A 14,288-nucleotide genomic window follows, 5' to 3' on the forward strand; every position below is an offset into this window, starting at 1 on the left:
TGAATGATAAGATTCAAGACCTGATTCTCCGGGAATGGAAAAAACCGGAGAAGAAAGGTTCATTGCCACCAGCTTTAAAGCGCAGGTACCCCTTTGAGGATGCGGCTGTGGATACCTGGGACAAGGCCCCTAAATTAGATGCTGCGGTGGCGAAGGCATCAAAGAGAGCCGCATTACCTTTTGAGGACTTGGGGTCCCTTAGAGACCCTCTTGACAGGAAGGCGGATACCTTCCTTAAAGGTACCTGGGAGATGGCAGCCGGATCTTTGAGACCGGCAGTGGCCGCGACATGTACAGCCAGATCCCTAATGGTCTGGCTGGAACATTTGGAGTCCCAGCTTAAAGAGGGCACTTCCAGAAATTCAATTCTAAGTGCGCTCCCAGTGATTCAGGATGCTGCTGCTTTCCTGTCGAACGCTTCGGTGGATTCAGTCAAAATGGCGGCCAGAGCGGCAGGACTCTCCAACGCGGCTCGTAGAGCCTTATGGTTGAAGTGTTGGTCGGGTGACATTCAGTCAAGATCCAAGTTATGCGCTATCCCATGCAAAGGGGAATATCTCTTTGGACCAACCTTGGATGAGCTGCTTGAAAAGGCAGGGGATGACAAGAAAAAATTCCCTAATTTGTCATCAGCCTCTTACCGGCGTCCATTCAACAGAAGGAGATTTGGTCGTGGAAGGAAGCGCGCATCCTCGCCCTCTAGAGATAATTTTAGATGGGAGGATAGACGCAGGAGAGGTACGGGTTACATGTTCCGCCGTTCCTCAAAAGAACGTAAGAAACCAGACCAATGACTAGCAATCCCTGTGGGAGGGAGATTGTCAGCCTTCTCTTCCGCATGGACTAACATCACAAATAGTGGCTGGGTCCGAGGTATTATATCGGAAGGTCTAAAACTGGAATTTATTCACTGGCCTCGGGATAAATTTTTGCTAACCCCCTTACGTTCCTCCACTATTGAACAGACGGCTTTTGAGGCAGAGGTCATGAATTTATGCCTTAAAAATGTGCTGATTGAGGTCCCAGAGTCAGAAAGAGGAAGAGGATTCTACTCTCCTCTATTTCTGATTCAAAAACCAGACAAATCATTTAGGACTATTATTAATCTTAAATCCCTTAATGAGTACCTGGTTAATACTACCTTTAAAATGGAGTCAATCAGCTCTGCAATAAAGATGTTGTTCAAACACTGCTTCATGGTAGTTGTGGATTTAAAGGATGCATACTATCATATTCCTATCCATAGAAACTTCCAGAGGTTTCTACGTGTGGCGGTGTCTATGGGAGGTATTGTTCGCCATTTTCAATTTAGAGCTCTTCTCTTCGGCCTCTCAGCATCTCCCAGGGTATTTACTAAAGTAGTTGCTGAGGTCATGGCGCACTTACGAGAATTCAATATTCTCATTATTCCTTATCTGGATGATTTCCTTATAGTGGGAAATTCAACAGACCATTGCCTTACTCAAGTCAAAACAGCTATCACTAAACTAGAACATCTGGGCTGGATCATAAATTATGAAAAATCCCGATTACAGCCCCTAAAAATCCAGAGATTCCTAGGGCTGTTGTTAAATTCCGAGTCCCAACAAAGCTGTCTGCCACCTGATAAATTACTTCATATCCAACAACAGGTGTTAAAAGCAATTAATAAACCATCCATGACCCTTAGGCAGGCTATGTCACTGTTAGGTTCCCTAACTTCTTGTATTCCTGCCGTCCGTTGGGCCCAGTTCCACTCCAGACCTTTACAGTTTGAGGTTCTGGATTATGATAGAGCCTTACAGGGTTCCTTGCAGGGTCAGATGACATTAAGTCCAGTGGTTCTTGCATCTCTTAGATGGTGGCTAGAGAAAGACAATCTGTCAGCAGGAGTTCCCTGGGTGACACAGGTGACTCGGGTAATCACAACGGACGCCAGCCCCACGGGGTGGGGGGCACACATGGGTGACGTCGTAGTTCAGGGTCTATGGGACCCCCAAATATCAGCCTCTTCCAATCGGAGGGAGTTGATGGCAATTGAACTCTCAATTAAGGAACTCCTCGTATATCTACAGGGTCACCATGTCAAAGTCCTCTCCGACAACCAGGTGGCAGTGGCCTACGTGAATCACGCTCCGAGTCCCTGATGGAAGTAGCGGACCGCCTGCTCCAGACAGCAGAGAACCATTTTCTATCTTTAACCGCATTACATATAAAAGGGAAAGAAAATATAACAGCAGACTTTCTAAGTCGAAACACCTTAAGACAAGGAGAATGGTCTCTGAACACAGAAATCTTCAACCAGATTGTCCGCATATGGGGTCATCCAGAGGTGGACTTATTTGCCACCAAGGACAACAGAAAAACAAAAAAATTCTGTTCCCTAAATCCAAGGGAATATCCGCTGGCAGTGGATGCCTTCCTGATCTGGTGGGATTTCCGGTTGGCTTATGCGATCCCCCCCCGCTGGGCCTATTGCCTCTGGTGATCAGAAAGATAAGGGAGGATCAAGCGAGAATCATACTGATCGCTCCGTTCTGGCCCAGAAGGGCCTGGTTTTCCTGGCTCAGGACCATGTCAGTGGAAGACCCCTGGGTACTTCCGGACATTCCGGACTTACTTCATCAAGGTCCGATCAGACATCCACAAGTGAAGGGTCTCCATTTGACGGCATGGTTTTTGAGAGGTCATTGTTAAAGAACAGAGGTTTTTCCCCAAATCTAATTGATACCCTTATGAAGATTAGGAAGCATATAACAACTAAAATCTACTCTAGAACTTGGAGAAAGTTCCTGGCCTCTTCAAGTTTTAATATTGAAGAAGGAATACCAATCAACCAGACTTTAGAATTCCTGCAGAAGGGGCTAGAGCTAAATCTATCTACAAGTACGCTAAAAGTACAAGTCTCAGCCCTGGGGGCCCTGTTTTCTTGTAACATTGCTAATAACTATTGGGTATCAAGATTTATTAAAGCATCTAGTAGAGCTAGACCTATACACAAGAATAGATCAGTACCTTGGGATCTCAACCTAGTCCTTTCAGCTTTGATTAGGGAACCGTTTGAGCCTTTACATTCAGTCTCTGTAAAATTATTATCCCTCAAAACAGCATTTTTAGTGGCAATAACATCTGCTCGTAGGGTAGGAGACATACAGGCTCTTTCTAGTCTTTCCCCTTATACAGAGTTTTTACAAGACAGAGTAGTCCTCAGACCGGACCCAGCTTATTTACCAAAGGTAGCCTCAGATTTTCACAGATCTCAGGAGATAGTTCTACCATCATTTCTCCCTAATCCTTCTAATCCTAAGGAGGAGCTACTCCATACTTTGGATGTTAGGAGATGCCTATTAGAGTATATCGCAGTCACTGATGCTTGGAAGAGAGAGAATGCGTTATTTTTATCCTTCCAAGGTCCTAGGAAAGGGCTTAGAGTATCGAAGTACACACTAGCGAAGTGGATTAGGGAGGCTATCTCTCTGGCTTATACTGCAGGTGGAGGTCCGGCTCCGCAGAATCTGAGGGCACATTCCACCCGGGCCATGGCTACATCTGGGCGGAAAGATCTGGAGTATCGATCGACCAGATATGTAAGGCAGCTACGTGGTCTTCCCCTTCCACCTTTTTTAAACATCGGTTGAACTTGGGGTTCTCCTCTGATCTCACCTTCGGGTTAAGGGTGCTACAGGCTATAGTCCCTCCCTAAGGTAGTTTACATCTCTGTAATTCTCTCGTAGTGCTGTCATGGGAGTCCGAATAAAGCCTTAAGCTACTTACTGGTAGCGGCATTTTTCGGAGGCCCATGACAGCACCCTTAGTTCCCTCCCTTTTCACGTGGGGGTTGCACTTCCTATAATGTATATAATGAGATAGATCTCACGTGTGGTTTCTAGTACGATAGATTATGTTTGTATATAAACTGTATATAATGTATATTTGTGTGCCACTAATCGCGGTAGTCCTCTCAGGCTCTGAAATACAACTGATGCATGGGGAGAGGTGCCGCCCTTTTGTATCTGTAGGTTTCCTGTTCCTGAAGGGTGGATCCCCTCTCTCGTAGTGCTGTCATGGGCCTCCGAAAAATGCCGCTACCAGTAAGTAGCTTAATGCTTTTTCCATATTTTGGTCCACAGAGTCATGTGAGGTCTTGTTTTTTGCGGGACGAGTTGACGTTTTTATGGGTACCATTTTTGGACACATGACATTTTTTGATCGCTTTTTATTCCGATTTTTGGGAGGCAGAATGAACAAAAACCAGCAATTCATTAATTTCTTTTGGGTGGGGCGTTTATAACGTTCCACATGTGGTAAAATTGATAAATCAGTTTATTCTTTGGGTTAGAATGATTATAGCGATATCTCGTTTATATCATTTTTTTTAATGTTTTTGCGCTTTTATACGATAAAAACTTATATAAAAAAAAATAATTGTTTTTGCATTGCTTTATTCTGAGGGCTATAACTTAAATTTTTTGCTGATGACACTGTATGGCGGCTTGTTTTTTGCAAGACACGATGTTTTCAGCGGTATGTTTATTTATATCCGTCTTTTTGATCGCGTGTTATTCCACTATTTGTTTGGCGATATGATAAAGCATTGTTTTTTGCCACTTTTTTTTTTTTTTTTTTACGGTGTTTACTGAAGGGGTTAACTAGTGGGACAGTTTTATGTCAGGTCGTTACGGACGCGGCGATACTAAATATGTGTACTTTTTATTTTTTTTTTTTTTTTTTTTTTACTCAAAGAAATTTATTTATTGGAACAATATTTATTTTATTTTTTTCTTTCTTTAGGAATTTTATAAAAATTAAAAATATTTTTACACATTATTTTTATCTATTTTTTTTACATATTTACTTAGTCCCAGGGTGGGACATCACTATATATTGTCAGATCAGCGATCTGACAGGCAGTGCTGCAGGCTTGCTGGCAAGCCAGGTCCTGCAGGGAGGTGGAAGGAACCCTGCGGCCATCTTGGATCTGAGGCCTGCAGGGAGGAGAAAGTAGGAGACCCTCTAAACAACGCGATCACATTGCGCTGTTCTGAGGGTCTCGGGGAAGCACGCAGGGAGCCCCCTCCCTGTGCGATGCTTCTCTATGTCGCCGGAACACTGCGATAATATTTGATCGCACTGTTTCGGGGGTTAATGTGTCGGGACCAGTCCGTGACCGCTCCTGGCACATAGTACCGGTTGTCAAAAGGTGCTCCCTCCCTTCCGAGCCCTGACGTGCGCCCAAACAGTGGACCCCACATATGGGGTACCAGCATACTCGGGACAAACTGGGCAACAATTATTGCGGTCCAATTTCTCCTGTTACCCTTGTGAAAATAAAAAATTGCTTGCTTAAACATCATTTTTGAGGAAAGAAAAATGATTTTTTATTTTCACGGCTCTGCGTTGTAAACTTCTGTGAAGCACTTGGGGGTTTAAAGTGCTCACCACATATCTAGATAAGTTCCCTGGGGGGTCTAGTTTTCCAAAATGGGTCACTTGTGGGAGGTTTCTACTGGTTAGGCACATCAGGGGCTCGGCAACATGTGCCCAAACAGTGGTTTACGTTTATGTAAAGTAAACATGTGGGTAATGTTATTTGTTAACTATTTTGTGTCACGTAACTCTCTCGTTTAACAGAATAAAAATTCAAAATTTGAAAATTGCGAGATTTTCAAAATTTTAGCCAAATTTCCATTTTTTTCACAAATAAACACAAAAATTATCGACCTAAATTTACCACTAACATGAAGCCCAATATGTCACGAAAAAACAATCTCAGAACCGCTAGGATTCGTTGAAGCGTTCCTGAGTTATTACCTCATAAAGCGACACTGGTCCGAATTGAAAAAAACGGCCAGGTCATTAAGGTCAAAATAGGCTGGGTCATGAAGGGGTCAATCTATTTACAACCGTTAAAGCGCACATCATTTTGAAGTTCCAATTCTTATGTCTGAATGTTTATTTGGGGTATGAATTCAGCAACATAAACATTCAACATATAATTGGTACGTTTTACCCATTTAATGCTTCCTTTGTCATGCCAAGATTATACATTGTTGGTTGGTGACATGCACCATTAGAACATCCCTACTAAGTAAATTAGTTCTCCCTTTGGAAACTTTAATTTTCCAAATATATAACTAAAAGCCAAATACAGATTCTAGGGTTGTTTCATTGCAAAATTGTCTCAGCCCCACAGACCTCTCTGGAAGTAAATGGGTTAAAGGTAGAGTTGAGAAAATTTCTTTGGGTCCCAACTTATTTAGCAAGCTATAGGATATGTGGAGCGTGCCAGCTGATCGCCGCCGCTGCTGCATGTGTCGCTGCATATTCGGGTTCCCTCTACAGCTTATTTGGCAAGCGCTATAGCTTGCCGAAGAAGCTGGGACCCGAAGAAATTCGCTCAACACTAGTTAACAACTGCTGCCATGTTTTCTTCATAGCCTGCCAAATATATTTATTAGTTATCCATAATCTATCTTTTTTTTGCCGGTTTAGTTTTTCTCACTGCTCTTTTTTTATACAGCTTATTCAGTCCATTACTGGCTGCTCTGTATCCCAGAATGTTGTTATTGCCATGTCTGGTATTGCCAAAGTTTTTGTGGGAGAGGTTGTAGAAGAAGGTAAGCTTGTATAATTTCTTTTTTTGTGTATTAAGGATTTGTTTCATGAAAAATTGTTTATACTGTGAAAATGGAGGATTCCCGCATCTCTATGGCACTCTGTACACAGATATTTTAGAACACTGTTGTAAGATACATAAATCCCTGCATATACAGCTCTGGCAAAAATTAAGAGACCAGTGCACAGTTTTATAAAAATCGGCTTCTCTACATGTCTGACAGCCATTCCATTCCATTGTCAGTTGAACTCCAACCAGAGTACACCTTATTCTACTTAATATGCTTCTGATTAGGTGATCACCTGAACCAAATCTTATTTAACGAAGGAAAGTATAAAAAACACTGCTGTGGTGTTCACAATCCTCTTGCAATAGGACAAGCTGTATGGCAAAATAGGTGCTAGTAATATCCCAAAAGTAATAGGAATGAAAAATAACTTTTAACCATGTCAAAGGAGATGAAAAGAAAAGTCTTAAGTGAGGAAAAGAAGGGCTCAATTCTGGCTTTACTAGCAGAGGGAAACAGTGAGCGTCATAATGCCTCCATCCTTAAAAGTTCTAAGATGGCAGTCCATTACAACAAGGTCAAGCAGCAGACATTGGGGACAACAAAGCTACAGACCGGCAGAGGGCGAAAACGACTCTTCACTGATCGGAATTGCCATCCTCTTCGAATGTCACTCAGCAACCGCAGAATGACATTAAGGCTACGTTCACATTAGCGTTCCGCTAATGTGCGTCGCTGTTGCGTCGGCGACGCAGCGGAGACGCGCCCCTATGTTTAACATGGGGGACGCGTGCGTTTTTTTTGTTGCGTTTTCCGACACGTGCGTCGTTTTCGACGCTAGCGTCGGACGAAAGAAAATGCAACAAGTTGCATTTTTCGTGCGTCCGATTTTCGTCAAAAAACGACGCACGCGTCGCAAAACGCAGCGTTTTTGCGTGCGTTTGCGCGCGTTTTTTTGTGCGCCGTGCGTTGCGTCGCCGACGCACCGGCGCGTAACGCTAATGTGAACGTAGCCTAAGTGACCTACAAAAGGAATGGCAGCTGGGGTGAAGTGCACAGCAAGAACTGTTTGGAACAAGCTCCTAGAGGCAGGACTCAAGTCATGTAAAGCTAGAAAAAAGCCTTTCATCAATGAGAAGCAAAGGAGAGCCAGGCTGGAGCTGGCCTAAAAGGATTGGACCATAGAGGACTGGAGTAAGGTAATCTTCTCGGATGAGTCTAATTTTCAGCTTTGCACAACACCTGGTCATCTAATGGTTAGACGGAGACCAGGAGAGGTGTACAAGCCACAGTGTCTTGCACCCACTGTGAAATTTGGTGGGGTATCGGTGGTGATCTGGTGATGCTTCAGCAAGGCTGGAATTGGGCAGGTTAATAGCTGGGAAGGATGTATGAATCAAGCCGCAGACAAAGCTATCCTGGAAAAACAGTTGATTCCTTCTGCTCAGGCAATGTTCACCAACTCTGAGGACTGGTGTTTCCAGCAGGACAATGCACCATGCCACACAGTTAGGTCAATCAAGGTGTGGATGAAGGACCATCACATCAAATCCCTGTCATGGTCAGCCCAATCTCCAGACCTGAACCCTATTGAAAACCTCTGGAATGTAATCAAGAGGAAGATGGATAGTCACAAGCCATGAAACAAAGAAGAACTGCTTACATGTTTGTACCAGAAGTGGCATAAGGTCACCCAAAAGCAGTCTGAAAGACTGGTGGAAAGCATGCCAAGACACATGAAAGCTGTGATTAAAAATCATGGTTATTCCACAAAATATTGATTTCTGAACTCTTCCTGAGTTAAAACATTAGTATTGTTGCTTCTAATTGATTATGAACTTGTTTTCTTTGCCGTATTTGAGATCTGCAAGCCATGCATTTTTTTTTTTAATTCTTTTGACAATTTCTCATTTTCAGAAAATAAATACAAAATTTATTGCTTGGAACTTCAAAGACATGTTGTCAGTAGTTTATAGAATAAAAGATCGATTTTACATTTTACTCAAAAATATACATATGAAGAGAAAAATCAGACAAACTGAACATTTTTGCAGTGGTCTCTTAATTTTTGCCAGAGCTGTATTTAAATTGGCTTGATTACATACGTTTGTGAGTAAACACACTGATAAATTCATTAACTTGTGAACCAATTCTGGCGTAAAAAAATAGCTAAATTTGTTCTCAGACAATTTATTTAACCGGAATAAATGTAGAAGTAAAAAATAGAAAGGGATATTTCTCTGGTATGTTACTGCAATTCAGATAATTACCACATAAAGTGAAAGGCGTATATACTCGAGTATAAGCCGACCCGAGTATAAGCCGACCCCCCTAATTTTGCCACAAAAAACTGGGAAAACTTATTGACTCGAGTATAAGCCTAGGGTGGAAATGCAGCATTTACCGGTGAATTTCAAAAATAAAAATAGATCATTATTTCCCCATAGCTGTGCCATATAGTGCTCTGCACCGTTCATATTTCCCCATAGGTGTGAACCATATAGTGCTCTGCACCGTTCATTGTGCCCCCTAGCTGTGCCATATACGGTGCTCTGCACCGTTCATTGTGCCCCATAGATGTGCCATATACGGTGCTCTGCACCGTTCACTGTGCCCCATAGCTGTGCCATATACGGTGCTCTGCACCGTTCACTGTGCCCCATAGCTGTGCTGTGCCATATACGGTGCTCTGCACCGTTCACTGTGCCCCATAGCTGTGCCATATACGGTGCTCTGCACCGTTCACTGTGCCCCATAGCTGTGCCATATACGGTGCTCTGCACCGTTCACTGTGCCCCATAGCTGTGCTGTGCCATATACGGTGCTCTGCACCGTTCACTGTGCCCCATAGCTGTGCCATATACGGTGCTCTGCACCGTTCACTGTGCCCCATAGCTGTGCTGTGCCATATACGGTGCTCTGCACCGTTCACTGTGCCCCATAGCTGTGCCATATACGGTGCTCTGCACCGTTCACTGTGCCCCATAGCTGTGCTGTGCCATATACGGTGCTCTGCACCGTTCACTGTACCCCATAGCTGTGCTGTGCCATATACGGTGCTCTGCACCGTTCACTGTGCCCCATAGCTGTGCTGTGCCATATACGGTGCTCTGCACCGTTCACTGTGCCCCATAGATGTTCCACATAAATTTGTGCCGCCGCTGCCGCAATAAAGAAAAAAAAACACATACTCACCTCCCTTGATTGCAGCTCCCGGCGTCTCGTTCCGGCGCCTCCATCTTCCCGGCGTCTCTGCTCTGACTGATCAGGCAGAGGGCGCCGCGCACACTGTATGCGTCATCGCGCCCTCTGCCTGATCAGTCAGAGAGCGCAGACGCCGGGAAGATGGAGGCGCCGGCCGGGAAGATGGATCGGCGCCCGGCGGCTGGAACGTGGACAGGTGAATATAACATACTCACCTAGTCCTGGCGATCCTCGCGCTGTCCCCTCCTGTCTTCGGTGCCGCAGCTTCTTTCTCTATCAGCGGTCACCGGCACCGCTGATTAGAGAAATGAATAAGCGGCTCCGCCCCTATGGGAGGTGGAGCCGCTTATTCATTTCTGTAATGAGCGGTCCCACGTGACCGCTGAAGAGAGGAAGAAACTGCAGCGCCGAAGCCCGTGGGACGGCAGGGACAGCGCGAGGATCGCTGGGACTAGGTAAGTATACCCCAGCGCCCTCAGCCCCTCACCTGCCGACCCCACCGCTACCGTGACTCGAGTATAAGCCGAGGGGGGCACTTTCAGCCCAAAAATTTGGGCTGAAAATCTCGGCTTATACTCGAGTATATACGGTATATTAAGGCTGCTTTCACACATCAGTTTTTTGCCATCAGGCACAATCCGGCGAATGTTGGAAATTTAAAAAAAAACGGATCCGTCGCAGATTGTGAAAAACTGATGATTATTATTATACTTTTTTTTTTTTTTTCTGATGCGACGGATCCGTTTTTTTGACGGATCCAACTAGCTGATCCATAATTCAATCCCCAAAAAATTGGAGCAGGCTCAGTTTAAAAAAAAAAACAAAAAAACAATCAGTTGCTGGATTCCGTCATTTGATGGATCCGGCGCAATAGGGTTTCATTGTAGCAAACGATGGACGGCAACTAACAAAAAAAACATTACTATGTCCGTGTTTTGCCGCCGGCGGAAAACCAATTTTTGACGGATCCGGCAAAAAACAGATGAAACGTGAGACCATCCATTGCAATCCATCGCTAATACAAGTCTATGAGAAAAAAAAAACGGATCCTGTGGCAACTTTTGCTGGATCCATGTTTTCAGAATTCTCTGGATTGTGACTGACGGCAGAAAACTGATGTGTGAAAGCAGCCTTAGACATGGCTTTTACTAAATACGCTAATAAAATGAATGCCATAATATTGTAAAAAGAAATTCACAAAGGGAGATCTTTAAATCCAATGGAGTAATGCACAAGATTCCTTGTCCTTAATGTGGTGAGTAAACAGTCCAACCACTTCTGTTGTGCTGAACTGCATGCTCTGTCACTGACTCTGTTGTTGCGGACGCAACTGCGGAGCAACCCCTACTTGGGTGAAGCGTAAGTGCTGTGGTTTTACCGATCTCGTTATCTAGGGTTCAATGCGACTGTTTTGAATACTCCCATCATGTCTCCATGTAGATAAGGTAACTGAGACAGAACACCAATGTTCTGTCTGTTTCCATTTTTTACTTACCGTATATACTCGAGTATAAGCCGACCCTCCCAAATTTTGCCACAAAAAACTGGGAAAACTTATTGACTCGAGTATAAAGGTACCGTCACACTCAGCAACTTTGCAACGAGAACGACAACAATCTGTGACGTTGCAGCGTCCTGGATAGCGATCTCGTTGTGTTTGACACGCAGCAGCGATCTGGATCCCGCTGTTATATCGCTGGTCGGAGCTAGAAATCCAGAACTTTATTTGGTCGCTAGATCGGCGTGTATCGTCATGTTTGACATCAAAAGCAACGATGCCAGCAACATTTTTACATGGAGCGTGAACGATAAGTGAGTCGCCGTTACGTCACTGGATCGCTCCTGCATCGTTCTGGAGTTGCTGTGTTTGACGTCTCTACAGCGACCTAAACAGCGACGCTCCAGCGATCTAGTTTAGGTCGGATCGTTGTCTATATCGCTGGAGCGTCGCTTAGTGTAACGGTACCTTAAGCCTAGGGTAGGAAATGCAGCAGCTACCGGTGAATTTCAAAAATAAAAATAGATGCTCCATACCGTTCATTATTGCCCCATAGATGCTCCATATAAAGCTGTGCCACATATAATGCTGCATACCGTTCATTATTGCCCCATAGATGCTCTGTATAAAGCTGTGCCACATATAATGCTCTGCACCGTTCATTATGGCCCCATAGATGTTCCATAGAAAGCTGTGCCATATAGAATGCTCTGCACCGTTCATTATTGCCCCATAGAACGCTCTGCACCGTTCATTATGGCCCCATAGATACTCCACATAAAGCTGTGCCCCATATATAATGCTCTGCACTGTTCATTATGTCCCCATAGATACTCCACATAAAGCTGTGCCCCATATATAATGCTCTGCACCGTTGATTTTTGCCCCATAGATGCTCCATAGAAAGCTGTCCAATATATAATGCTGCTGCAATAAAAAAAAAAAGACATACCTCTCTTGCTCAGGACGCCGGCGCTTTATATATTTACCTGCTCCTCATGCGGCTCTGTCTCCAGCACTGACGCTCAGCAGAGGGCGCACTGACTAAGTCACCGCGCCCTCTAACCTGAGCGTCACTGCCAGAGGACGCTGGAGACGGAGCCGCACCGGAGCGAAGAGCAGGTAAATATCGCGCAGCGCTCCCCTCCCCGTATACTTACCTGCTCCCGGCGCGGTCCCTGGGCGTCCCTGCTTCTCCCACCGCTGCATCTTCTTCCTGTATTGAGCGGTCACAGTTACCGCTCATTACAGCAATGAATATGCGGCTCCACCCCTATGGGAGGTGGAGCCGCATATTCATGACTGTAATGAGCGGTGCCATGTGACCGCTCAATACAGGAAGAATCTGCAGCGCTGGAAGAAGCAGGGACTGCAGGGACCGCGCCGGAGCAGGTAAGTATAACTAGACAGCCCCAGCTCCCCCTCCCCTGTCGACCCCCGGGTATGACTCGAGTATAAGCCGAGAGGGGGACTTTCAGCCCAAAAAATGGGCTGAAAATCTCGGCTTATACTCGAGTATATACGGTAGGTTGTTATTGACAGATAAATGGTGTATCTTGGTTAGTAATCGTGATCACCATTGTGAGTGCAGAGGAAAGAGGGGAAGACAGGTTTTTATATGTTAGCATCAGAATGTACATCTTTGATGCAGAAAAGGGGGGAAAAAAAGAGGGGGTGGGGCAGCCCCTTCGAATCAGTGAGTTCCTAGCCCCATAGCCAAAAGAATCCCAGTCCCTGATAAACCTTTTTAAAGGGGTTATCCAATCTTATCAGAAAGTCTGCAGTCACCCTGTGACTGCAGACTTGCAAATCCTGACATCGCACGCAGAGCACACTGTAAAAATTATCTGGTGCCTGTGGTCAGCCTGAGTGTTTGTGACCGCAAGTTTGCAATATGCATACTACCAGCCACATTTCGAGTAGACATTCGTGGCCTCGCTCAGTTCACTTGTATTGAGCCTGACCATGCAAGTCTGATGTGGAATGTGGCTGGAAGCAGGCGTATCGCAAGCACGCGGTCACATGACTGCCTCGTGTCACTGACAGCACCGGAAAATTCTCAAACATAACTGCAGACTTTTGTGCTGTGCATGGACAAACTATTTAAATATTATAATGCTACCTTGACTTTTAGGTTGTTTTGCAGATGCATTACCCATAGTAACAAGTATTTCTTCTTTTTTTTTTTCTTCTTAGCTTTGGATGTATGTGAAAAGTGGGGGGAAAGCCCTCCACTGCAACCTCGGCACATGAGGGAAGCTCTTAGGCGACTGAAGACCAAGGGGCAGATCCCAGATTCCAAATACAAGAAGATCTTGTTCAACTAGTATTGTTTGTGAGACATTTTGCATCAGGAAACTTATGTGGACATTCCAATTAATAAAGATTGTTTGGGGTCCTGGAATGGTGCAGATCTGGATGAAATCTTGTGGCTGTTCTATGTCTCGGTGAATAAAACGATCAATCGTTGCATTACTACTTTGTTTCCCCCAATATTATATGTATTTATAAAGGGGTTTTTAGACTGTAAGATGATTTTGAATGAGCTGTGTGAAATTCTTGTTTCACAATTATCTTACCATGTGAACAGGCTGCCAATCACAAAAGATCTTTATTCTGAGTGGCATTGTGCTGTATAAACAGGACTTGCACTGCTGCCAACTATGACAGGCTTTGTGCACTGACCAATCTACTATATAATTGTCTAAGGGTCACTTCCGTCTTTCTGTCTGTAACGGAAATCCCAAGTCGCTGATTGGTCGTGGCTGTTTTGCCGCGACCAATCAGCGACGGGCACAGTCCGCTCCTTACTCCCCGCAGTCAATGCCCGCTCCATACTCCCCACCAGTCAGCGCTCACACAGGGTTAATGGCAGCGTTAACGGACCGCATTACGCTGCTATTAACCCTGTGTGACCAACTTTTTACTATTGATGCTGCCTATGCAGCATCAATAGTAAAAAGATCTGTTAAAAATAATAAACA

The 14,288-nt window shown here is 44.7% G+C and overlaps 1 protein-coding gene across 1 annotated transcript in view; it reads left to right on the forward strand.

The window, feature by feature from the left end:
• Positions 1-13,782, forward strand: part of TAF11 (TATA-box binding protein associated factor 11) — an 88,131-nt gene extending 74,349 nt beyond the window's left edge. The window contains exons 4-5 of the mRNA XM_069756574.1: positions 6,500-6,596; positions 13,501-13,782. Of these exons, the coding sequence (XP_069612675.1) occupies positions 6,500-6,596; positions 13,501-13,631 (228 nt within the window). The 3' untranslated portion in view covers positions 13,632-13,782. The remainder of the gene's footprint in view (positions 1-6,499; positions 6,597-13,500) is intronic.
• The last annotated feature ends 506 nt before the right edge of the window (positions 13,783-14,288 follow it).

This window comes from Ranitomeya imitator, chromosome 3, assembly GCF_032444005.1.
Source record: "Ranitomeya imitator isolate aRanImi1 chromosome 3, aRanImi1.pri, whole genome shotgun sequence".
Classification (NCBI taxonomy): Eukaryota; Metazoa; Chordata; class Amphibia; order Anura; family Dendrobatidae; genus Ranitomeya; species Ranitomeya imitator.